Here is a 26,754-nt window from a genome sequence, read left to right on the forward strand (position 1 = left end):
CTACCTGTTGGAAGAGGTACATGGGGACCTTAGAGTACTGGTGCAACAGGTAGTCTAGCACCAGCAGCATGCGGGCCAGGTTGAGGGGTACGGCTCTGAGCTGGGCCTCCTGATGCTGGGGACCCGCCACCTGAGAGAGAGAGGAGAGGAGATTGGACTTTATTAAATCAAATATTATTGGTCACATACTTAGCAGATGTTATGAAGTGTGTAGCGAAATGATTGTAATTATTGCTTCGGAGATAGAAGCAGAGCTGCCATGTCTGTCGACGCCATCTTATTGGTTTGACATATAAGAAACCTTGCTAGCTTGCTGTGTTGCACATTCATAAGGGTAGCTAGCTAATTACAGTATCTATGGGCAATTCCACAGTAACAGAATGATGTGGAGACACAAGATAAAGTTTTACTTGAAGAACAGTGCAAATGTAAAGTTTGGTAACAGAACGGCGGTTTGTTACCATCAATCTGTTAACAAACTTTGCATCTGCACTAAATGTGTTTTTGTAAATATTTGAAATACGTTGATTTAAGCAGGGATAGAGACTTTCTGACAACAAAGTCAGTACTGATCAAGACCGAGTCCAAGACCACTGGTAGAGTCAGGAGCCATGATAGCTGTGACGTGAGTCCAAGCCTTGGTAAGACAACCTAGTTAAAGAGCATTTAAATACCTCTGTGATGGCCTGGGTCACCAGGGTGAGCACGGCGCGCCTCCCCCTCTCAGACAGGTTGTGGAAGAGCAGCAGCAGGAGCTGGAGGTGCTCCACGTTTAGGTCCTCATCGCCGGGGACAGAGCCCTGAATGGTGTGCTGCTTCAAGGTGCCCACAAACCTAGAGGGACGGGGGAAGAGAGAGAGAAACCTTGTGTAAACATCATGTTTTATTTTAAAGGGAGATCAGAATTCTGAACAAAAATGACAAATTACACAATTTTTTTTTTTTTAGCTAATAATTAACATGGCATTTAGCCAATTCATAAAATGGAAATGTGGATTTTACCTCAAAAGCAAAATTGGAAATTTCAGTTTGGAATTTTACAGAACTTCTCCCGCTCAGACCAATGAACGCAACCACGCGCCAAAATAAATAAAATCGTTGCTGTCCTTTATGAAATTACACTGTTCATGTAAAAAAAAGGACCAAATACACTGACTGTTTAAACCAAAACTATTTCTTACGGTGAACATGAACAATTAAAATCTGACTGATTGATAATTCTGAATCAATAGTTGCGTCCACTCTGGTAGGCGACACAACTCCGGTAAGACACAACTTTCTACAGTGCATTTGGTTACAATGATCCCGAAAAATTACATTGGTTGTCAACTCAACTAATAAAGCCTATGACATGACTAAATCCATTTTACAAGCATCTGAATGCTGGAAGGTGCCCCGTATATGTATCCCATTAGAATAGGGAAAGGCCTACCTATCGTTGGCGCGAACAGCAACAGTTATGACAGTCATATGTGACTCACCACCTGGATTTGGTCTTATGTAGCAAAATTTGAATTTCAGTTTTTTTTTTTTTTTTTACATTGGATAAAAGTAGAGACTCAGAGCTAGAAAATGGTATATCATACACTACAGTTGAGAAACAAATGGGAAAGTAATACTGCTTTGAAAGACGATAAACTTCTGAGAAAAATGGCATTTTAGTGAGTGAGTGAGTGAGTGAGTGAGTGAGTGAGTGAGTGAGTGAGTGAGTGAGTGAGTGAGTGACATGCATAAAAGTTGGACAGGCTACTGAACCGAAGGAGAGGATGAATCAATGCAGTCACAACCGATAAAGAGGTAGGTTACTTTCAGAATAAAACAATATGAGTGAAAAAAAAAAAAGTGAACTGGCGATTTGAAAATAAAAGAAAAAAAATGTAATCGGTTTTCTGACCGATGTATGTTTAATATGGATTGGTTTGGTCTCTCCTGAACCAATGAACTGACTAATATGTAATATTAGTAATAATTATTAGTAATAATATGTCATTATTACCAATGAGACACTCATACCTCTCCCAGACCTTTACACCCATACACAATACGGGGATTACAGGCTTCCGAGTTTTCCCTCAATTTAGTTTCCGATTTCGAGGTTGGTTCTGTTTGGGAGAGGCTTGCCCTGATTGGAATCATCCTCATTGGTCAGGACGTGTTGCACCTGTCGCCTCATAAGTCAGTCGTTAGTTTCACTTGTGCCGGCCCAACCAGGATGAGCTGCCGGCCCAACCAGGATGAGCTGCCGGCCCAACCAGGATGAGCTGCGCACTCCCTCTAAGTGTGAAAAACAAAGCCTTTTATTTTGTCTCCCTGTTTGGATTACACAATATTACAGAGCGGTGTGGGTCTTCCTCCTCCACCATATTACAGAGCGGTGTGGGTCCTCCTTCTCCTCCTCCATATTACAGAGCGGTGTGGGTCTTCCTCCTCCACCATATTACAGAGCAGTGTGGGTCCTCCTCCTCCTCCTCCATATTACAGAGCGGTGTGGGTCCTCCTCCTCCTCCTCCATATTACAGAGCGGTGTGGGTCTTCCTCCTCCATATTACAGAGCAGTGTGGGTCCTCCTCCTCCTCCATATTACAGAGCGGTGTGGGTCCTCCTCCTCCTCCATATTACAGAGCGGTGTGGGTCCTCCTCCTCCTCCATATTACAGAGCGGTGTGGGTCCTCCTCCTCCTCCATATTACAGAGCGGTGTGGGTCCTCCTCCTCCTCCATATTACAGAGCGGTGTGGGTCCTCCTCCTCCTCCATATTACAGAGCAGTGTGGGTCTTCCTCCTCCTCCATATTACAGAGCAGTGTGGGTCTTCCTCCTCCTCCATATTACAGAGCGGTGTGGGTCCTCCTCCTCCTCCATATTACAGAGCGGTGTGGGTCCTCCTCCATATTACAGAGCGGTGTGGGTCCTCCTCCATATTACAGAGCGGTGTGGGACTTCCTCCTCCTGCTCCATATTACAGAGCGGTGTGGGTCCTCCTCCTCCTCCTCCATATTACAGAGCGGTGTGGGTCCTCCTCCTCCTCCTCCATATTACAGAGCGGTGTGGGTCCTCCTCCTCCTCCTCCATATTACAGAGCGGTGTGGGTCTCCTCCTCCTCCTCCATATTACAGAGCGGTGTGGGTCTTCCTCCTCCTCCTCCATATTACAGAGCGGTGTGGGTCTTCCTCCTCCTCCTCCATATTACAGAGCGGTGTGGGTCTTCCTCCTCCTCCATATTACAGAGCAGTGTGGGTCTTCCTCCTCCTCCATATTACAGAGCAGTGTGGGTCTTCCTCCTCCTCCATATTACAGAGCAGTGTGGGTCTTCCTCCTCCTCCATATTACAGAGCAGTGTGGGTCTTCCTCCTCCTCCATATTACAGAGCAGTGTGGGTCTTCCTCCTCCTCCATATTACAGAGCAGTGTGGGTCTTCCTCCTCCTCCATATTACAGAGCAGTGTGGGTCTTCCTCCTCCTCCATATTACAGAGCAGTGTGGGTCTTCCTCCTCCTCCATATTACAGAGCAGTGTGGGTCTTCCTCCTCCTCCATATTACAGAGCAGTGTGGGTCTTCCTCCTCCTCCATATTACAGAGCAGTGTGGGTCTTCCTCCTCCTCCATATTACAGAGCAGTGTGGGTCTTCCTCCTCCTCCATATTACAGAGCAGTGTGGGTCTTCCTCCTCCTCCATATTACAGAGCAGTGTGGGTCTTCCTCCTCCTCCATATTACAGAGCAGTGTGGGTCTTCCTCCTCCTCCATATTACAGAGCAGTGTGGGTCTTCCTCCTCCTCCATATTACAGAGCAGTGTGGGTCTTCCTCCTCCTCCATATTACAGAGCAGTGTGGGTCTTCCTCCTCCTCCATATTACAGAGCAGTGTGGGTCTTCCTCCTCCTCCATATTACAGAGCAGTGTGGGTCTTCCTCCTCCTCCATATTACAGAGCAGTGTGGGTCTTCCTCCTCCTCCATATTACAGAGCAGTGTGGGTCTTCCTCCTCCTCCATATTACAGAGCAGTGTGGGTCTTCCTCCTCCTCCATATTACAGAGCAGTGTGGGTCTTCCTCCTCCTCCATATTACAGAGCAGTGTGGGTCTTCCTCCTCCTCCATATTACAGAGCAGTGTGGGTCTTCCTCCTCCTCCATATTACAGAGCAGTGTGGGTCTTCCTCCTCCTCCATATTACAGAGCAGTGTGGGTCTTCCTCCTCCTCCATATTACAGAGCAGTGTGGGTCTTCCTCCTCCTCCATATTACAGAGCAGTGTGGGTCTTCCTCCTCCTCCATATTACAGAGCAGTGTGGGTCCTCCTCCTCCTCCATATTACAGAGCAGTGTGGGTCTTCCTCCTCCTCCATATTACAGAGCGGTGTGGGTCCTCCTCCTCCTCCATATTACAGAGCGGTGTGGGTCCTCCTCCTCCTCCATATTACAGAGCGGTGTGGGTCTTCCTCCTCCTCCATATTACAGAGCGGTGTGGGTCTTCCTCCTCCTCCATATTACAGAGCAGTGTGGGTCTTCCTCCTCCTCCATATTACAGAGCAGTGTGGGTCTTCCTCCTCCTCCATATTACAGAGCAGTGTGGGTCTTCCTCCTCCTCCATATTACAGAGCAGTGTGGGTCTTCCTCCTCCTCCATATTACAGAGCAGTGTGGGTCTTCCTCCTCCTCCATATTACAGAGCAGTGTGGGTCTTCCTCCTCCTCCATATTACAGAGCAGTGTGGGTCTTCCTCCTCCTCCATATTACAGAGCAGTGTGGGTCTTCCTCCTCCTCCATATTACAGAGCAGTGTGGGTCTTCCTCCTCCATATTACAGAGCAGTGTGGGTCTTCCTCCTCCATATTACAGAGCAGTGTGGGTCTTCCTCCTCCATATTACAGAGCAGTGTGGGTCTTCCTCCTCCATATTACAGAGCGGTGTGGGATTTTATTTATTTTATTTAGTGGCCACTTACGGTGGGTGTCTTTTAGGGCCCATATATATATATATATCTTGTTGCTTGCAGCTTTCAGTGGACACCTCCATGGGTTTATTTAAAAACCCGTTTCGTTTTGGTTGTTCTTAGTGAGACTCTTTGTTAGTTCTCCCTTCTGTTTGAGCGACAATTTTTGGTTTCTTGTTGGGAAACTTAAGTTACAATATAATATCAAAAGTGTTTTAATTAATGATGTGGTCTTACCTCTCCCAGATCGTTATACACTCAGGTACGTCTGGGTCTCCCTGCAGAGAGGCCTTGTGCTGCCAGATGAGCAGGACTCTGGAGAGCACCGACAGGGACTGGGGGTTGATGTACAAGGGCCACGGGCCCTCAGAGAACGGAGCTACGCCCAACTGCTGCAGCAGGGTGTTCTGGGAAAGACGAATAAGACTTCTGTCAGACTAACAGCAGCTACTGTGCAAAGACGTGAGTACGTCTGTTCCCTTCCCCCCCCGAGTACGTCTGTTCCCTTCCCCCCCGAGTACGTCTGTTCCCTTCCCCCCCCCGAGTACGTCTGTTCCCTTCCCCCCCGAGTACGTCTGTTCCCTTCCCCCCGAGTACGTCTGTTCCCTTCCCCCCGAGTACGTCTGTTCCCTTCCCCCGAGTACGTCTGTTCCCTTCCCCCCGAGTACGTCTGTTCCCTTCCCCCCGAGTACGTCTGTTCCCTTCCCCCCGTACGTCTGTTCCCTTCCCCCCGAGTACGTCTGTTCCCTTCCCCCCGAGTACGTCTGTTCCCTTCCCCCCGAGTACGTCTGTTCCCTTCCCCCCGAGTACGTCTGTTCCCTTCCCCCCGAGTACGTCTGTTCCCTTCCCCCGAGTACGTCTGTTCCCTTCCCCCGAGTACGTCTGTTCCCTTCCCCCGAGTACGTCTGTTCCCTTCCCCCCCGAGTACGTCTGTTCCCTTCCCCCCAGTACGTCTGTTCCCTTCCCCCCGAGTACGTCTGTTCCCTTCCCCCCGAGTACGTCTGTTCCCTTCCCCCCCGAGTACGTCTGTTCCCTTCCCCCCGAGTACGTCTGTTCCCTTCCCCCCCCGAGTACGTCTGTTCCCTTCCCCCCCGAGTACGTCTGTTCCCTTCCCCCCCAGTACGTCTGTTCCCTTCCCCCCGAGTACGTCTGTTCCCTTCCCCCTCGAGTACGTCTGTTCCCTTCCCCTCGAGTACGTCTGTTCCCTTCCCCCTCGAGTACGTCTGTTCCCTTCCCCTCGAGTACGTCTGTTCCCTTCCCCCTCGAGTACGTCTGTTCCCTTCCCCCTCGAGTACGTCTGTTCCCTTCCCCCTCGAGTACGTCTGTTCCCTTCCCCTCGAGTACGTCTGTTCCCTTCCCCTGAGTACGTCTGTTCCCTTCCCCCTGAGTACGTCTGTTCCCTTCCCCCTGAGTACGTCTGTTCCCTTCCCCCTGAGTACGTCTGTTCCCTTCCCCTGAGTACGTCTGTTCCCTTCCCCCTGAGTACGTCTGTTCCCTTCCCCCTGAGTACGTCTGTTCCCTTCCCCCTGAGTACGTCTGTTCCCTTCCCCTGAGTACGTCTGTTCCCTTCCCCTGAGTACGTCTGTTCCCTTCCCCCTGAGTACGTCTGTTCCCTTCCCCCTGAGTACGTCTGTTCCCTTCCCCTGAGTACGTCTGTTCCCTTCCCCCTGAGTACGTCTGTTCCCTTCCCCCTGAGTACGTCTGTTCCCTTCCCCCTGAGTACGTCTGTTCCCTTCCCCTGAGTACGTCTGTTCCCTTCCCCCTGAGTACGTCTGTTCCCTTCCCCTGAGTACGTCTGTTCCCTTCCCCTGAGTACGTCTGTTCCCTTCCCCCTGAGTACTTCTGTTCAAATTAAGTTCTTAAAGGTGCAGTAAACAACATTTTTTCTTCTTCTTTCAAATAAAAAGTATATTTCAGACCAGGTTATTAGTAGTGACAGGACTCGAGTCACTTGCAATTAAATAATGAGAGATAAATAACTGCATTAGAAAGATGTTCCCCGGGGCCTAACCTGCAGGGCTGGAGAGGGTAGGTCCGACGTCACCAGGGTATGGTTGAAGAGATACAGAGCCGACGCAAACTCTTCATCTGAGGAACCTGGGGGAGGACAATATTCAATTAGGAATTTATTAAGACACGTCAAGTGTCTTAACACCTGATTTGCATTAAAACATTTTATGAAAGCACTTTCCCATCCAAGGGCATCAATAGTTTCAATTGAATGGAAATACTTCAGGCTGAGAGCGAGCGAGAGAGAGCGCATTTACTAAACGCATGTACGATGATAATAATAAAATGGTATTTTTATTCCAACCAACCTTTGACGTCTTTGTCGACGTCCTTGATGATGCTGGCCAGCGTGGCCATGTGTTGTTCTGTCAGGGAGACAGACAGGTAGTTCCTGATAAAGTTGTTCCTGGACTTCAACATGGAGGTGGTGATGAAATTCAGGATGCTGGAGGCCAGACTCAGGAACTGAAACATCAATTAATAAATCAATATTTAACAGTAATACACACAGGCCTGTAGCATAGTTTCAACCTAGAATGTATTTTATTTATTTAACTAGGCAAGTCAGTGAAGGACAAAGGAACAGTGGGTTAACTGCCTTGTTCAGAGGCAGAACGACACACTATGAAGGGGGATGTAACATGGACACGTTGGGAGAAGTGTACAGAAATCAGACCACAGCCAATGCCTGTTACTATAGATTCATTTTCCAAATCCATGTTGTGTTTCCTAACACCCCCCAAGGCCTCACCAGCTCGGGGTCCTTGCGTCCGGCCAGGATGTTTCCGTTCTCTCCTGCGTTCTGCTTGGAGGGGCTCTTCAGTCTGGGAGAGGTCTCCAGGGGCGGCGGTGGGGGAGGCGGTGGGGGGGCCACCTTGTCTTTAGTTGGTGAGATGGTCTCCTCGAACCACAGACCCAAGATGGGCTCGCTGTCGTCATCTGGATCAGGATGGGTAGGACACGAGGTTAGACACAGACGGCCATGTCTCAGGGTTCAGTTCTCAACATGCCGTCTATACAAAGCACTGCCATCATCCTACGGTATCTATAGTCATGTCCTAAGTCGTCTCTCTCTCTCTCGTTTAGCCTTCATAACATTGCATTAAATTAGTATTTGAAAACACGACATTTCGCCTTCACACTGCAAAAAACAACAAAAAAAAAACGTTTATCTTACCTAGATATCTCTTACCATTAGAATGCATTGACTTGATGTTCTACTAAGGTAAATAATTTTAGCGTACTGGCTAATCATTTTTCTAACTTAAACCAAAAAAAAAAATTTAATAAAGAGGCTTGATACAAATTGGGGATAAGAAATTCTTATTTTAAGATATTTGATGTTAAGACGTCTTACCAAGGCAAATTATCTTAGTGGACTGGCAGATAATAATTTAACAAGGCTCGAAACAAGTCAGAATATCTTAAAACAAGATGATTTTGCTCACCCAGAAAATGTAACTCGGAACAAGCCATTTTAACTTCATCTCAATACAATCGAGGTAAGATTCACATTTTTTTGCAGTGCATAACACTACATTTAGCCTTCATAACAACTACATTTCTTCATAACAACTACATCAGTCTTTGCAAGACAACATTCAGCCTTCATAACAGTAGGAAAAATGCAGCCTTCATAAGACTACATTGGCTGTGTTTACACAGGCAGCCCAATTCTGATATTGATTTTCACTAATTGTTCTTTTGACTAATCATAATCTCTGAAAAAGACCTGATTGGACAAAAGATCAGAATTGGGCTGCCTGTGTAAACGCAGCCATTTAGCCATCATAATACATTTAGCATTCATAACAGTACACTTAGCCACTATAACAATAGTCTCATAACACCAGGCTACATTTAGCCATCATAAAGTTATATTTAACCTTCATCACACTGTCATAACCATTCACAAGGTCAGAACTATGGCAAAATTCCTTTGGTGCAATTGGCCTGCTGTCACACATGCCACGACAAGTGATCACAAGTAAACTACTGATCAACTGAAGCCGAGATTAAAAATGCATATAATAGCATGCATCAAAAAGGGTAAGATAAAATACTTCTATGCCATATTTAGGATATTGGCCTTGTGAGGCTTACATTCAGCGCTACTCAGAGACTAAGAAATACAGAGATTATGTTGGCAACAAAAATTTCACGACAATCTAATTTGTTTTCCAACTATTGGTCTTGGAACTTTTGATGCCAACATAGAACCCATCAAAATTCTCCATCTCTTTCAGAACTCTGTATTTCTAGGACTCTGATGCTACTGCCTCTACTCAGCTTGGGTGGTGGTGCACCAGTCCAAAATCTAACTTTATTGTGGTTCATACAATAAAGTAAGCATATTAACCATGACTGCGAGGTGTAAACTACAGTGTGACCTAAGGGACAGAAAGCTAGCTGCTGACCTGAAACATTAGCTGTTCTTGCTGTCCTCTGTCTTCTCTCTGCTGCTGAAATATAAACACTTCTATAGTGGGTGGAGATGATTCTGTGTGGTGGCTCAGTTGGTAAGAGTATAACACTGCTATAGATGGTAAGAGTATAACACTGCTATAGTGGGTGGAGATGGTGGTAAGAGTATAACACTGCTATAGTGGGTGGAGGTGGTAAGAGTATAACACTGCTATGCTATAGTGGGTGGAGATGGTTCTGTGTGGTGGCTCAGTTGGTAAGAGTATAACACTGCTATAGTGGGTGGAGATGGTAAGAGTATAACACTACTATAGTGGGTGGAGATGGTTCTGCGTGGTGGCTCAGTTGGTAAGAGCATGGCTCTAGTAACATCACGGTCGTGGGTTTGATTTCCGCTGGGGCCACATACACAAAAAATATCTGCGCTCACTGTACTGTAAGTTGCTTTGGATAAGTGTCTGCTAAATGGCATGCATCATAATAAGGCTCATACATACATACATACATACATACATACATACAGTGGCAAAGAAGGGGGTCGAGTGATAAATGGCAGATATGTGAGGGCAGAACTAATAAACGGGCTCTGCCCGATCACTAAAATGGCCACCCCGATCAGAACTACAGATCACAAAATGGCCGACTGCCAAAACTACCATTCCCAGAAGCAAGGGGAACCCTCAGAAGGTGGAGCCGACCCACAGATAAAGGGTCAAGAAAAACCAGGAAGAGAGAGAGAGGGTGGGAAGGATCTATGAACCATAGAGAAAGAGACAATCTACATTGGCTGGATTTACCGTGTACGAGCTGGACTGTTTTGGACTTACCGGTTGGCGTTTAGACCTGGACCTACCGAGAACCAGATTTGTGTACCGAACCCTGCTATCCTTGACCTTACCTGTGGCCTGGGTGGACCAGGACAGCGAAACAAACACACAGGTACTGTCATGTTCGAAAGAACTTTAATTCTGGGCTGACTTTGGTGACAGTTTCCCACTTAATTTGTGACAAACGCTCCTAACTTTGAAGAGGCTTGCCACACGTGGTGGAGAATGTGGGCACTGGATTAACCGTACCGCTGGTTAGGTAGAAGAAGAAAAAAAAAGTTTAGTTAGCACTCCAAAAGGGGAGTCAGGTTTTTTTGTGGCTTTGTTTGGTTAGGACTGTTTTTCTTCAGGAAAATGAGTATGGGGGGAGCCATACAGGCCCTGTTACAAGCGGCGGCCGCCCAACGAGGCAACTAGAGCTCAACAAATAGCTCATCAGGATGCAATGCGAATGTATCAGGACACGTTACAGGTCCAGCACCGCACCAACCAGCTGCTCAGAGAAGAGCAAGAGAGAAACACCCGGGAGTTAAGAGAAGGCCTAAAGGGGCTAGCGGACCAAATTGGGGCTCAGTTACCAGCTGCAAATACCCAAAAGGTGGGCCAATCATTTTCTTCAAAAAATGACAGCGCAGGATGATGTGGAAGCATATCTTACCACCTTCGAAAGGACGGCAGAGAGGGAGAAGTGGCCGAAAGAAGAATGGGCAGGGCTTCTGGCACCATACCTGGCAGGGGACGCTCAAAAAGCATATTTCGACCTGGAGTTGAAGGATGCACAGGATTAAGATAAACTCAAGGGAGAGATTTTGACTAGAGTGGGAGTGACCGATACCGTGAGGGCACACCGCTTCCATCAGTGGTCCTACAGACCGGTACAACCCCCCCCCCCCCCCCCGAACACAGATGTTCGACTTGATTCACCTGGCACGGAAATGGTTGCGACCGGAGACCCGTTCGTCCGCCGAGGTCGTCGAGACCATCGTACTCAACCAGTTTCAGCGAGGTCTACCCCAAGAAGTGCGACAATGGGTTGGCCAGAACGAGGTACTTTCCGCCGACCATCTCATGGGCCTGGTTGAACGGTATTGTACGGCAGGAACAGCTGAGCAGGCGCAGGAGGAAAGATTCCCATTCCCCAGGCCTGGGCGAACCAGCGGACAGGGTAAGACTGTCCCAACAGGTGGAGGGGGAGGAGAGCAGCGTGGGGCCATGAGGAAAGAATCAGAAATCGGGCCGAGACACTAAGGAAAAAGCCGGAAACCGGGACTGGGGGTCGAGGAGGTCTCTCCCCCCCCCGAAACCCTATTATCTGTTACAATTGTAATCGACCGGGACATATTGCAGCCTACTGCCCTATTAAAGAAGAACCAATGCAATGTAACCTTGGTGAAAAAGAAGATGAGATATGGTATGCATGTCCCGTGGTAACCACTGTACTTGAAAGATCAAGAAACAAACATATGTGCAGGGTGAAGGTTGAAGAGAAAGAGGTTGAAGCACTACTGGATTCCGGCAGTATGCTAACCCTGGTCGTTGCAAACCTAGTGCCGACTCAAACTGTATACAAGTCAGGATATCAGTGTTACGTGCATTCATGGGGATACCCGTCTGTACCCCACAGCATTAGTGAGCATACAAACAGAGGACGGTCTGCTGGATTATGAGGTCGGCGTGGTCCCAAAGATGCCATATGATGTAATATTGGGTTTACACTTTCCTAACTTTGCGAAGTTAGGCCAAAAGAACGGCATATTTGAGAAGCCAACAACCCTGACCAAGCAGGAAGAAGCATGGGGCCTTCAACCAAGGCCAAGAAAAGAGGTCTCCCAGGGGCCAACCTCACAGGTACTAGTAGGGGAGGATGAGGATGAAGTGGCAAACCTCGTTGATAATGAACAGCCCAGTACTAGTGGGGCTGGGGTCGATCTGAATCCAGAGGACGACTATCTAGAACCAGCAGACCTGGCAGGGTACATGACTAATTTCGGGACGGCCCAAAACCAGGATCCAACCCTGCAGCAAGCCAGAGCAGACGTGCAGGTCGTAGATGGTACTCCCATAAATGATGCCTAATAGTTTTCCCCACTTCATCATGAAAAATGGTTTGGTGTACAGAGTCTCAAAAATAGGGGTTGATGTGGTGGAACAGTTGTTGGTCCCCACCCGGTACAGGAAGACAGTACTGGATCTAGCTCATGGGCACATTCTGGGTGGACACCTTGGTATCGATAAAACCCGAGACCGGATTGTAAGGAGGTTTTACTGGCCAGGAATTCAGGCTGAAGTGGCTCGGCATTGTGGAGAGTGCCAGGTAACAGCTCCCCGACCAGCATTTAGAAGCCCGGTAGTGCCACTCCCCATAATCGAAACGCCATTTGAGAGGATAGCGATGGATATAGTGGGCCCACTACCCAAATCCGCCAGAGGGCACCAATACATTCTGGTCATTCTAGATTATGCCACTCGCTACACAGAAGCCATTCCCCTTCGGACAATGGCTTCCAAAAATATCGCCAAGGAACTAGTGCCATTGTTCACCAGGGTAGGGGTCCCAAAGGAGATCCTTACTGACCAGGGGACCCCCTTTATGTCCCGCCTTATGGTGGACCTTTGTAAATTGTGGCAGGTGAAACAGTTGAGGACATCGGTTTACCATCCACAGACGGACGGGCTGGTTGAGAGATTCAACCGGACCCTGAAGTTAATGCTCAGGAAGGTAATCGACAAGGATGGGAAAAACTGGGATTGCATGTTGCCATATCTGATGTTTGCCATTAGAGAGGTTCCTCAAGCATCGCTGGTGTTTTCTCCCTTCGAGCTGGTATATGGGAGGCACCCCCGGGGAATCTTAGACATCGCCCGGGAAACCTGGGAACACCAACCCACCCCGTATACTAGTGTCATAGAGCACGTCACGGCAATGCAAAACAGGATAGCCACAGTCATGCCCATCGTCAGAGAGCACATGAGACAAGCACAAGAGCACCAGCGGCACACTTATAACCGGCAGGCTACCCTGAGGGAATTTCAACCGGGAGATAAGGTGTTAGTGCTGATCCCCACGGTAGAGTGCAAACTACTAGCCACATGGAAAGGACCATATGAGGTACTGGAGAGAATAGGAGAAGTTAATTATCGGATCCGACAGCCAGGTCGACGGCCTCAGGAACAGATCTATCACATAAACATGTTAAAAGCATGGAGAGAGAGAGAAACACTAATGGTCACGTACCCCACACACACACTCAGGAGACAGCCGAAGTAAATATTTCACCTACTCTGTCCCCAGCACAAGTACAGGAAGTAAAGACCTCAGAGGTACCCGGCCGAACTGAGGTTACGGCTCATGATATCGTTTCACTACCAGAGAGAAAAGTGAGCATGAGGCCATATCGGGTACCCGAGGCTCGACAGGCAGCGATTAGAGCAGAGACGGAGAAAATGTTGACAGCTGGAGTGATCGAAGAGTCACATAGTGAGTGGTCTAGCCCAATTGTGATGGTCTCCAAGCCCGATGGGTCTTTGCGGTTCTGTAACGACTTTCGGAAGGTAAATGAAATCTCCAAGTTTGATGCCTACCCCATGCCCAGGGTAGACGAACTACTGGAGAAAATTGGTAAAGCTCGGTACATTACGACCCTGGACCTGACAAAAGGGTACTGGCAAATTCCTCTGACCCCCAGGGCCAAAGAAAAGACAGCCTTTGCAACCCCTGACGGTTTGTTTCAATACACCGTCATGCCAGTCGGCCTACACGGGGCCCCAGCCACCTTTCAACGGCTCATGGACAAGGTCCTAAAACCGCACCAAGCATACGGCGCAGCTTATTTAGATGACGTGGGGGATCTACAGCCTAGATTGGGAATCCCACTTACCCCGGGTACAGGCAGTGTTAGACGCCCTTAGAAAGGCAGGGCTCACGGCGAACCCTGCCAAGTGTTACGTGGGGTTAGAGGAAACGGAGTATCTGGGATACACCGTGGGAAGAGGATTAATCAAACCCCAACGTAAGAAGGTGGAGGCAATTAGAGAATGGCCGAAATCAGTAAATAAGAAACAGGTTCGAGCCTTCCTAGGGCTGACCGGGTACTACCGGAAGTTCATCCCAAGTTATGCCACAGTGACCGCCCCACTCACCGACATGACTAGAGCCAGAGGGCCAAACATGGTCAAGTGGGATGAAAGGGCCACCAAAGCATTTAGGACATTACAGGAGGCCCTCTGCTGTAATCCAGTGCTGGTGGTACCAGACTTTGAGAGAGAGTTTGTGGTTCAGACAGATGCCTCAGAGGTCGGCTTGGGAGCAGTGCTGTCCCAAGAGGTAGAAGGGGTGGAACACCCCATCCTGTTTTTAAGCAGGAAGCTGGAACCACGGGAAACCAACTACTCAGTTGTTGAGAAAGAGGTGCTGGCAGTAAAATGGGCTCTGGAAAGCCTGAAATACTACCTGCTGGGGCGCCACTTCACCCTCATCAGTGACCATGCACCACTCACCTGGATGCATAGGGCTAAAGAGAAGAACGCTCGGGTGATGCGGTGGTTTTTGAGTCTCCAACCGTTTCACTTTGACTTGAAACACAGAGCAGGAAAGGAAATGGGAAATGTGGATGGGTTATCCCGCAAGCACGCATATTTTGCTGCGGTAGCCCGACCTAGGGGGTCGGATCTGGGGGGGAGATGTGTGGCAAAGAAGGGGGTTGAGTGATAAATGGCAGATATGTGAGGGCAGAACTAATAAACAGGCTCTGCCCGATCACTAAAATGGCCACCCCGATCAGAACTACAGATCACAAAATGGCCAACTACCAAAACTACACTTCCCAGAAGCAAGGGGAACCCTCAGAAGGTGGAGCCGACCCACAGATAAAGGGTCAAGAAAAACCAGGAAGAGAGAGGGCGGGAAGGATCTATGAACCATAGAGAAAGAGACAATCTACATTGGCTGGATTTACCGTGTACGAGCTGGACCTACCGAGAACCAGATTTGTGTACCGAACCCTGCTATCCTTGACCTTACCTGTGGCCTGGGTGGACCAGGACAGGGAAACAAACACACAGGTACTGTCATGTTCGAAAGAACTTTAATTCTGGGCTGACTTTGGTGACAGTTTCCCACTTAATTTGTGACAAACGCTCCTAACTTTGATGAGGTTTGCCACAATACATACATACATTCATTCACAGTTGAAGTCGGAAGTTTACACACACTTAGGTTGGAGTCATTAAAACTCGTTTTTCAGCCACTCCACAAATGTCTTGTTAACAAACTATAGTTTTGGCAAGTCGGTTAGGACATCTACTTTGTGCATGACAAGTCATTTTTCACAGACAGATTATTTCACTTATAATTCACTGCTTCACAATTCCAGTGGGTCAGAAGTTTACATTCACTAAGTTGACTGTGCCTTTAACCTGTTGGGGATAGGGGGCAGTATTTACACGGCCGGATAAAAAACGTACCCGATTTAATCTGGTTACTACTCCTGCCCAGTAACTAGAATATGCATATAATTATTGGCTTTGGATAGAAAACACCCTAAAGTTTCTAAAACTGTTTGAATGTTGTCTGTGAGTATAACAGAACTCATATAGCAGGCAAAAACCTGAGAAGATTCCATACAGGAAGTGACCCGTCTGACAAGTTCTTGTTCATCTTGGCTCTTTGCTGTAACGTGACACTTCCTACGGCTCCCATAGGCTCTCAGAACCCGGGAAAAAGCTGAATGATATCGAGGCAGCCCCAGGCTGAAACACATTATCGCCTTTGGTAAGTGGCCGATCAGAGGACAATGGGCTTAGGCGAGTGCACAAGTCGACCCCATGCTTTATTTTCTTTCGTCTTTTTACCTAAACGCAGATTCCCGGTTGGAATATTATCGCTTTTTTACGAGAAAAATTGCATAAAAATTGATTTTAAACAGCGGTTGACATGCTTCGAAGTACGGTAATGGAATATTTAGAAATTTTTTGTCACGAAATGCGTCGTGCTTTCGTCACCCTTCTTTACCATTCGGATAGTGTCTTGAACGCATTCGAACAAAACAGAGGATATTTGGATATAACTATGGATTATTTGGGACCAAACCAACATTTGTTATTGAAGTAGAAGTCCTGGGAGTGCATTCTGACGAAGAACACCAAAGGTAATAACATTTTTCTTATAGTAAATCTGACTTTGGTGAGTGCTAAACTTGCTGGGTGTCTAAATAGCTAGCCCTGTGATGCCGGGCTATCTACTCAGAATATTGCAAAATGTGCTTTCACCGAAAAGCTATTTTAAAATCGGACATAGCGATTGCATGAAGGAGTTCTGTATCTATAATTCTTAAAATAATTGTTATGCTTTTTGTGAACGTTTATCGTGAGTAATTTAGTAAAATTTTTGTAAATTCACCGGGAGTATGCTAGTTCTGAACGTCACATGCTAATGTAAAAAGCTGGTTTTTGATATAAATACGAACTTGATTGAACAAAACATGCATGTATTGTATAACATAATGTCCTAGGAGTGTCATCTGATGAAGATCATCAAGGTTAGTGCTGCATTTAGCTGTGGTTTGGGTTTTTGTGACATTATATGCTAGCTTGAAAAATGGGTGTCTGATTATTTCTGGCTGGGTACTCTGCTGACATAATCTAATGTTTTGCTTTCGTTGTAAAGCCTTTTTGAAATCGGACAGTGTGATTAGATTAACGAGAGTCTTGTCTTTAAAATGGTGTAAAATAGTCATATGTTTGAGAAATTGAAGTAATAGCATTTCTAAGGTATTTGAATAACACGCCACAGGATTCCACTGGCTGTTACGTAGGTGGGACGATTTCGTCCCGCCGACCCTAGAGAGGTTAAACAGCTTGGAAAATTCCTGAAAATGTCATGGCTTTAGAAGCTTCTGATAGGCTAATTGACATCATTTGAGTCAATTGGAATTGTACCTGTGGATGTATTTCAAGGCCTACCTTCAAACTCAGTGCCTCTTTGCTTGACTTCATGGGAAAATCCAAAGAAATCAGCCAAGACCTCAGAAAACAAATTGTAGACCTCCACAAGTCTGGTTCATCCTTGGGAGCAATTTCCAAACGCCTGAAGATACCACGTTCATCTGTACAAACAATAGTACGCAAGTATAAACACCATGGGACCACGAAGCCGTCAAACCGCTCAGGAAGGAGACGCGTTCTGTCCTCCTAGAGATTAATGAACTGTGGTGCGAAAAGCGCAAATCAATCCCAGAACAACAGGAAAGGACCTCGTGAAGATGCTGGAGGAAACGGGTACAAAATTATCTATATCCACAGTAAAACGAGTCCTATATCGACATAACCTGAAAGGCCGCTCAGCAAGGAAGAAGACACTGCTCCAAAACCACCATAAAAAAGCCAGACTACGGTTTGAAACTGCACATGGAGACAAAGATTTTAGTTTTTGGAGAAATGTTCTCTGGTCTGATGAAACAAAAATAGAACCGTTTGGCCATAATGACCATCGTTACGTTTCGAGGAAAAAGGGGGAGGCTTGCAAGCCAAAGAACACCATCCCAACCGTGAAGCACGGGGGTGGCAGCATCATGCAGTGGGGGTGCTTTGCTGCAGGAGGGACTGGTGCACTTCACAAAATAGATGGCATCATGAGGAGGAAAATTATGTGGATATATTGAAGCAACATCTCAAGACATCAGTCAGGAAGTTAAAGCTTGGTCACAAATGTCTTCCAAATGGACAATGACCCCAAGCATATTTCTAAAGTTGTGGAAAAATGGCTTAAAGACAACAAACTCAAGGTATTGGTGTGGCCATCACAAAGCCCTGACCTCAATCCTATAGAAGATTTGTGGGCAGAACTGAAAAACCGTATGGAGCAAGGAGGCCTACAAACCTGACTCAGTTACACCAGCTCTGTCAGGAGGAATGGGCCAAAATTCACCCAACTTATTGTGGGAAGCTTGTGGAAGGCTACCTGAAATGTTTGACCCAAGTTAAACAATTTAAAGGCAATGCTACCAAATACTAATTGAGTGTATGTAAACTTCTGACCCACTGGGAATGTGAAAGACATAAAAGCTGAAATAAATAATTCTCTCTACTATTATTCTGACATTTCACATTCTTAAAATAAATTCCTGATCCAATCTGACCTAAGACAGGGAATTTTTACTAGGATTAGATGTCAGGAATTGTGAAAAACTGAGTTTAAATGTATTTGGCTAAGGTGTATATAAACTTCCGACTTCAACTGTATATACACACATACACTACTATGGCCTGTGCAGGGCTGAATTACAAGATAAGTGTGATTCTGTCTCAGTTGTCATACATCTGTCTTCTGACCAGCGGAGGTTGGCGTCACTTTAAAACTGCAGGACGTGTTCATTGTAACGAGTTTGATTCACGTTCCATTTATTCCATTCCAGCCATTACAAAATGCGCCCCATCCTCCTCCCGATTTTTAAAGTGACACCAACCCCCAATGACCTACCTGCTGTGCCTACCCTGTCAAGAAGCCTGACTCTGTTGCTGCGGCTGCTGCTATATCCCCCTGTGGTGACTTTACAGCGTCCCGCAAAGCACAAGAACTGCCTGAACACATTCTTGACTCTCCTCAGGCATGACTCTGACGGTAGCCCAGATACACAGGTCAAACAAACAAAGCTTTCAGAAGGCATACACACACTTTCAGACCCTGGAACATTATTAAAAAGGTTATCAGATCTGGTAGACAGACTTACTCATCTACTCTGCCTAATATCTTAAAGTACATTGTATCGCAGATTTGTGTATGTGTATGAGCTCTCTCAGCCCTCGTGATAGGAGATGAGAAGTGATGCTGTTCTTTATGACGTGGGGGGGGAGAAACAGAGCGAAAAACAGAGCGAGAGAGAAACAGAGCGAAAAACAGAGCGAGAGAAACAGAGCGAAAAACAGAGCGAGAGAAACAGAGCGAGAGAGAGAGCGAGAGAAACAGAGCGAGCGAGAGAGCGAGAGAAACAGAGCGAGCGAGAGAAACAGAGCGAGCGAGAGAAACAGAGCGAGCGAGAGAAACAGAGCGAGCGAGAGAAACAGAGCGAGCGAGAGAAACAGAGCGAGAGAAACAGAGCGAGCGAGAGAAACAGAGCGAGAGAGGAGCGAGAGAGCGAGAGAGAAACAGAGCGAGAGAGCGAGAGAGAAACAGAGCGAGAGAGCGAGAGAGAAACAGAGCGAGAGAGCGAGAGAGAAACAGAGCGAGAGAGCGAGAGAGAAACAGAGCGAGAGAGAAACAGAGCGAGAGAGCGAGAGAGAAACAGAGCAACAGAGCGAGAGAGAAACAGAGCGAGAGAGCGAGAGAGAAACAGAGCGAGAGAGCACGAGAGAGAAACAGAGCGAGAGAAACAGAGGGATGAGGGGAAGGGGCAGTACCTTGGCTGCTGTCTTCCTCTGTGCTGCTGAAGTCGTCTTCATAGTAGGTGTTGGAGTCTGTTGAGGCACTGGCATCACTGCTAACCGAGCCTTTCCTCTGGCGCTGCAGGACACAGGCCTAGGGGAGGAGGCACGTCAAGGACAGGCATTGTCAGCAGGCCAGGTACTTATAACGTTTTTCAAAGCCTTCAATGCTTTTGTATTAAAAGCAGAGATAAAACATGAGGACTGAGCGGCTGATTGTAATCATCCTTTACTGGAGAGCAGCAGATTCAGATCAATTGTTAGAGGAAGAGTGGTTTCCATGTCACATACAGATGATACCACAGTGTGGTAAACCATATGATGACCACACAGTAGTAAAAAAGCCTGGCTAGTTTGGTGGTGCTGCTGCAGCCTTCAGCACATGTCTATGGTTTTCAATCTGTGGCATTGTGTTGTGTGACAAAACTGCACATTTTAAGAGTGGCCTTTTTAATTGTCCCCAGCACAAGGTGCTATTGTTTACTCAGCTTCTTGATATGACACACCTGTCAGATGGATTATCTTGGCAAAGGAGAAATGGTCACTAACAGGGATGTAAAAAAAAAATTGGCGCACAAAATGAGAGAAATAAGCTTTTTGTGTGTATGGAAAAACATGGGACCAACACTTTACATGTTGGGTTTATATTTTTTGTTTAGTATAAATATATATATATATATAAAAATTAAAAACAGTTTAGTACCTTCTTGTATGAGGTGGACAGAAGGTTGAACAGCAGGTTGGTAAGAGGAACAGAGTCCAGGAGCCTCTGAACCCTCTGGGTGGATGTGTTCTGCGCCATGATGTTGAGCTCTGCTGGGGGCCCGTCACTGGCCCAACCCTGGGGAGAGAAGAGAGGGGGTGGAGAGAAGAGAGGGAGGGGGGAGGGAGAGGGAGAGAAATAATGGGGGGGAGAGAGAGGCAGGGGGGGAGAAAGAGGGCTGGAGCTTCACTGGGTCTCGAGCATAAGAATCATCATAAATTATGAAAATGGTGATTGATCCATATATGTGTGGGCTGGATTGCTATTGATTAATCCTATTTTTACATGAATCATTAATCTATCAGAGGGTATATCTGGGTGTGAGCCTGAGAAATGTTTGCGTCCTGGTTTGATAACAAACGTTGTGTACATGTCACAGTTCTAGATGTTTTGGAACTACACTGCTCCAAAAAAATAAAGGGAACACTTAAACAACACAATGTAACTCCAAGTCAATCACACTTCTGTGAAATCAAACTGTCCACTTAGGAAGCAACACTGATTGACAATACATTTCACATGCTGTTGTGCAAATGGAATAGACGACAGGTGGAAATTATAGGCAATTAGCAAGACACCCCCAATAAAGGAGTGGTTCTGCAGGTGGAGACCACTTCTCAGTTCCTATGCTTCCTGGCTGATGTTTTGGTCACTTTTGAATGCTGGCGGTGCTTTCACTCTAGTGGTAGCATGAGACGGAGTCTACAACCCACACAAGTGGCTCAGGTAGTGCAGCTCATCCAGGATGGCACATCAATGCGAGCTGTGGCAAGAAGGTTTGCTGTGTCTGTCAGCGTAGTGTCCAGAGCATGGAGGCGCTACCAGGAGACAGGCCAGTACATCAGGAGACGTGGAGGAGGCCGTAGGAGGGCAACAACCCAGCAGCAGGACCGCTACCTCCGCCTTTGTGCAAAGAGGAGCAGGAGGAGCACTGCCAGAGCCCTGCAAAATGACCTCCAGCAGGCCACAAATGTGCATGTGTCTGCTCAAACGGTCAGAAACAGACTCCATGAGGGTGGTATGAGGGCCCGATGTCCACAGGTGGGGGTTGTGCTTACAGCCCAACACCGTGCAGGACGTTTGGCATTTGCCAGAGAACACCAAGATTGGCAAATTCACCACTGGCGCCCTGTGCTCTTCACAGATCAATGCAGGTTCACACTGAGCACATGTGACAGACGTGACAGAGTCTGGAGACGTCGTGGAGAACGTTCTGCTGCCTGCAACATCCTCCAGCATGACCGGTTTGGCGGTGGGTCAGTCATGGTGTGGCATTTCTTTGGGGGGCCGCACAGCCCTCCATGTGCTCGCCAGTGGTAGCCTGACTGCCATTAGGTACCGTGATGAGCTCCTCAGACCCCTTGTGAGACCATATGCTGGTGCGGTTGGCCCTGGGTTCCTCCTAATGCAAGACAATGCTAGACCTCATGTGGCTGGAGTGTGTCAGCAGTTCCTGCAAGAGGAATGCATTGATGCTATGGACTGGCCCGCCCGTTCCCCAGACCTGAATCCAATTGAGCACATCTGGGACATCATGTCTCGCTCCATCCACCAACGCCACGTTGCACCACAGACTGTCCAGGAGTTGGCGGATGCTTTAGTCCAGGTCTGGGAGGAGATCCCTCAGGAGACCATCCGCCACCTCATCAGGAGCATGCCCAGGCGTTGTAGGGAGGTCATACAGGCACGTGGAGGCCACACACACTACTGAGCCTCATTTTGACTTGTTTTAAGGACATTACATCAAAGTTGGATCAGCCTGTAGTGTGGTTTTCCACTTTAATTTTGAATGCGACTCCAAATCCAGACCTCCATGGTTTGATAAATTGTATTTCCATTGATTATTTTTGTGTGATTTTGTTGTCAGCACATTCAACTATGTAAAGAAAAAAGTATTTAATAAGATTATTTCATTCATTCAGATCTAGGATGTGTTATTTTAGTGTTCCCTTTATTTTTTTGACCAGTGTATTTAAAAATTGGGGGGGGAATAAGCCGCAATGAAGCAGCGTGTTTGTTACTTACTGCACTAACCCGGTGCAGAGCCTCCACCTGCAGGTCTTGGAACAGGGAGGTCAGCAGTTTGATGGAGTGGTTAGCCAGGATCACTGACAGGACACCAAAGCCTTGATGTCTGAGACGAGAGAACAGAGAAATGTTTCTAAAGTCTCAATGGAACAGCAAACAGATATATATATATATTTTTTAAATCGGTCTTTCTTTGATACTTTTAGGTCCAAAGTTTGAAAATAAAAGTATATTCTCAAATAGTTAAATATTGCTTGGAAATGTAGACAGTTGAAGGAAGGATGGTTAGTTTTCATTTTATGTTAGTTCCATGGAGATTGCTGGATGCAACCTTAGAATTAACCACTTCCTGACTTTATTGTCCCCATGGGGAAATATCGTTGCCGTGTCATGTACACATTTAAAGTGGCGTTTAAATACAAAACAAAATTGACAAAAACAACTTTCATTAACAGTTACATACTTAACAGCACAACAATGGTTAGAAACTACAAGAGAGCTACCCACCCTTTGGCAGGGCCCAGTTTAGGGGAGCCAGCTCCGTCCTTGGTGCGGGCGGCTATGTCTCGGACCCTGAGGGCGGCCAGAGGGTCCTTCTCCTTGCCCTTGTCAGCCAGGGCCGTGGGACTCAGGTTCAGGATCAGGTACAGGCTGTTCAGCAGACACCACGCTCCCAGCAGCTGGAAGTTCTGGTAATGTTCTCCTCCAGCTCTGCGGGAGCTGCTGATGGCCTGGCCGATCATTTCGTAGATGTCAAGCTGTTTGAGAAAACACACATCAAACCATGAGAAATTAACTCAATCATAAGACAAGGAAGTGTTTCCTAATATCCTATTTATTGAAGGAGGGGATTATTTTTTTGGGTGGGGGGTTTAAAATTAAAAAACACTGAACGTACAAAACATTAACACCTGTTCTTTCCATGACATAAACGAACCAGGTGAATCCAGGTGAAAGCTATGATCTCTTACTGATGTCAGCTGTTAAATCCATTTTAAATCAGTGTAGATGAAGGGGAGGAGACAGGATAAAGGAGGATTTTTAAGCCTTGAGACAATTAAGACATGGATTGTGCATGTGTGCCATTCAGAGGGTGAATGGGCAAGACTAAATATTAAAGTGCCTTTGAATGGAGTATAGTAGTAGGTGCCAGAGGCACCGGTTTGTGTCAAGAATTGCAACGCTTCTGGGTTTTTCACGCTCAACAGTTTCCCGTGTGTATCAAGAATGGTTCACCACCCAGAGGACATGTCAACATGGGCCAGCATCCCTGTGGAACGCTTTCGACACCTTGTGGAGTCGATGCCCTGACAAATGAAGGCTGCTCTGAGGGCATAAATAGGGGTGCAAACCAATATTAGAAGGGGAAAAAAAGTGTTCTTAATTGAATGTTTTGTAACACTCATGTATATACACACACTTACACATTTCTGTACGATGGTAGCGGCGTCATTTTCATAGTCCTCCTCTTTGGAGCTGGTGGAGGCTGTGCGAAGCTGCAGGCCGCTGCCCACCTGCAGGATGGCCATGCACGTGGCAACGCTCACACCTGGACGAGAGAACAAGCACATATTAGATTCATCATTGACTGACTGAGAAGCACATATTAAAAGTGATTGATAGTTGGTATTCAGCAGTCATTGGTATTCAGCAGTTTACTGCTGAAATACTGCTGAAGAACTACTGAAATAGTGATTTTTGTCAGACAACATCGACAGCAGCTCTGTAGAGATGAGACTTTAAATGAAATAAAGTCATAAAATTAAACTAATGTAATATAGAAAACCACTGAAATATAAAGTGAATAACTGAAGGTTAATAAGTGATCAGCAGTAATGGACAGTCACTACCGTCATGCGACTTGTATTCACTGTGTTGTCACAGCATTCAACCCACATAGTGCTTTTAATGTTTAAAAAATATATATATATGAAAATCATGAAAATCTGTGATAATCTGTTTATAATATAACCGAAACGACCTCAAAAAGTACTAAAATCGCTCAGCACATTTGACAATCCTCTGCCATTTTTTTTTTAAGGGACATTACACTACTATATGTAACCAAAGCAGAGATGGAACCCAACACGAACCCATATAACGTACCGGCATAGAGACAGCTGAGTGCCAACACAGTCATGTCCAGAAGTCTCCCAGGAGTCAGAGGCTCCAGGACAGGCAAGGACAAGGTGTCCAAGGCCATGGTCACATCTATCACCAGGGAGTGGAACCTGAAGGGGGGGGGACAAGATCAGAGGTCACACACAAATGTCAGAGACACAGGGGGGAAAAAAAACCCACTGAGGTAAGCACTGGTAGTGTGCCAAAAGAGCGTGCCACATGGCGCGAGAGCGAGCACCACAGAGCGTGCTATATATAACCTTGGGGGGGGGGGCCCGATTGGTGTCATACTTATGCCCCAGCTAACACACCTGACTCCAATAATCAACATCTTCAGTTAAAAATGCAATTAGTTTAAAACAGGTGTTAGAGACGGGGGAGTGTGACACCAAATCAGGCCCCCGAAGGACTGGACTTGCCCAGGCCTACTTATAGAGAGGGACAGTATGTCGTAGGACCAGAGAAACCTGTCAGGTGAGACAAGCCGGTTTATTGGCAAAGTTCTAAAAAAAAAAAACACACACAAAAATTCCCCACACAAACCTACCCGTTGCGGACAGCAGTTGCATCTCCGACGGTGGCGGGCATGATGAAGAAGGAGTTGGCTGAGACGGCGTCCTGGAAACGGTTGATATAGCGCAGGAAGTAAGGGAGGTTCAGGCAGACACGCAGCAGCTTCTCTGACCCGCCCAGTTCCTGGAGACTGGACACATTCTGGGACACGAAGGCATTCTTCATTTTGGCCTGGAAGGTCTGGTCTGTCGTCGCCTGGTCCTCACTCTCACTCTCCGCCTAAACAGACAGCACAACAAAACAAAAAACTGATACAATTGACATGAAACAACCCCTTAGGGAAGTTAAATAAAAGGTTAAATAAAATAAATAAAAAGTTGGATATAAGCTACAACTTAAGTGAACTACCCCTTCAAATGCAAAGTGAATATAATCAAAACACACATTCCGCTCTTCCCCCGTTCCACTGCGCAGTCCCTATTCCACTCTCCCCGTTCCACTGCGCAGTCCCTATTCCGCTCTCCCCGTTCCACTGCGCAGTCCCTATTCCGCTCTCCCCGTTCCACTGCGCAGTCCCTATTCCGCTCTCCCCGTTCCACTGCGCAGTCCCTATTCCGCTCTCCCCGTTCCACTGCGCAGTCCCTATTCCGCTCTCCCGCCTCCACTGCGCAGTCCCTATTCCGCTCTCCCCGTTCCACTGCGCAGTCCCTATTCCGCTCCCCGTTCCACTGCGCAGTCCCTATTCCGCTCTCCCCGTTCCACTGCGCAGTCCCTATTCCGCTCTCCCCGTTCCACTGCGCAGTCCCTATTCCGCTCTCCCCGTTCCACTGCGCAGTCCCTATTCCGCTCTCCCCGTTCCACTGCGCAGTCCCTTGTTGGGGGTTACCCTGGGGGTCAGGTGTGGGGCTAAAATATATATATATATATGATAACCTTTGTATGCTTGCGATGCACAATGATGGAACAACACTGGGTAATGTAGCTCTTTAGTTCTCAGGCTGAGATCTAAAGCTCCTATTGATTGTCACACAGACTCAAGGCCTGAGATAGTAGAGTGAGTAACCACAGTCTAGAGATGTTTTCCTCATCGTAGATGCTCTGTATCTAATCCAATGCAACAGTGTTAAGATATGATTGACGGTAGGTTGAATAAAGAGCGTCGTCTCCTGTTTCACCACACAGATCTTTACTATATAGACTACTGAGGTAATTCTGTATGTGAATCTCTGTCTGCAATTGCATTTTATTACTAAAGAGTTTTATACCAACGTTCCTGTGTCATCTATCTGGAAGACTGATTGTTGAAGGAAAACTTACATCATCCCATGCGAAAGACCACCCAACACCCTATTCTGCTCCTCCCGTTACACTGACCTGTGTGCGTCCTGAGGGAGAGGCCAGCACGGTGAGGTCAGGGTTAAACACAGAGGTCAGCTGATTGAAGAAGTTCATCTGTACTTCCTTGTGTCGCAGCTCAGGGTTCACTGGAGACAGCACCTCCTTCTGGTCCTCCACTGAGAGAGGAGGAGACACAGGGCAGAGTGAGAACGACTGGTATAGACAGTATAGAAAACATAGACAAACACATTCCGCTCAAGAGAGGGAATCTCCTTCTGGGAGACACAGAATACACTGGCATGGACATACAAAGACGGAAAATATTGAAACAGACACACACAAGACATTAGTGTCCCAAGGTATACCGAAACTTGGATACTACAACATGAAA

At 47.0% G+C, this 26,754-nt stretch overlaps 1 protein-coding gene across 12 annotated transcripts in view; it reads right to left on the reverse strand.

The window, feature by feature from the left end:
• The window catches only part of ubr4 (ubiquitin protein ligase E3 component n-recognin 4), a 142,896-nt gene that overhangs the window by 100,149 nt on the left and 15,993 nt on the right, over nucleotides 1–26,754 (reverse strand). For all 12 annotated transcript variants that reach the window (XR_006759367.1, XM_045696474.1, XM_045696483.1 and 9 more), the window contains exons 5-18: nucleotides 26,400–26,539; nucleotides 25,060–25,304; nucleotides 24,498–24,622; nucleotides 23,816–23,940; nucleotides 22,899–23,149; nucleotides 22,389–22,497; nucleotides 20,304–20,441; nucleotides 19,577–19,694; nucleotides 7,684–7,871; nucleotides 7,241–7,397; nucleotides 6,934–7,019; nucleotides 5,160–5,329; nucleotides 675–834; nucleotides 5–130 (exon numbers count right to left, since the gene is read on the reverse strand). Coding sequence is in view for 11 of the 12 variants with exons in the window: in XM_045696474.1 (XP_045552430.1) it covers nucleotides 5–130; nucleotides 675–834; nucleotides 5,160–5,329; nucleotides 6,934–7,019; nucleotides 7,241–7,397; nucleotides 7,684–7,871; nucleotides 19,577–19,694; nucleotides 20,304–20,441; nucleotides 22,389–22,497; nucleotides 22,899–23,149; nucleotides 23,816–23,940; nucleotides 24,498–24,622; nucleotides 25,060–25,304; nucleotides 26,400–26,539 (2,138 nt within the window). In the remaining variant the exon portion in view is untranslated. The remainder of the gene's footprint in view (nucleotides 1–4; nucleotides 131–674; nucleotides 835–5,159; nucleotides 5,330–6,933; nucleotides 7,020–7,240; nucleotides 7,398–7,683; nucleotides 7,872–19,576; nucleotides 19,695–20,303; nucleotides 20,442–22,388; nucleotides 22,498–22,898; nucleotides 23,150–23,815; nucleotides 23,941–24,497; nucleotides 24,623–25,059; nucleotides 25,305–26,399; nucleotides 26,540–26,754) is intronic.

The sequence above is a fragment of the Salmo salar genome, chromosome ssa15 (genome assembly GCF_905237065.1).
Source record: "Salmo salar chromosome ssa15, Ssal_v3.1, whole genome shotgun sequence".
In the NCBI taxonomy this organism is placed as follows: Eukaryota; Metazoa; Chordata; class Actinopteri; order Salmoniformes; family Salmonidae; genus Salmo; species Salmo salar.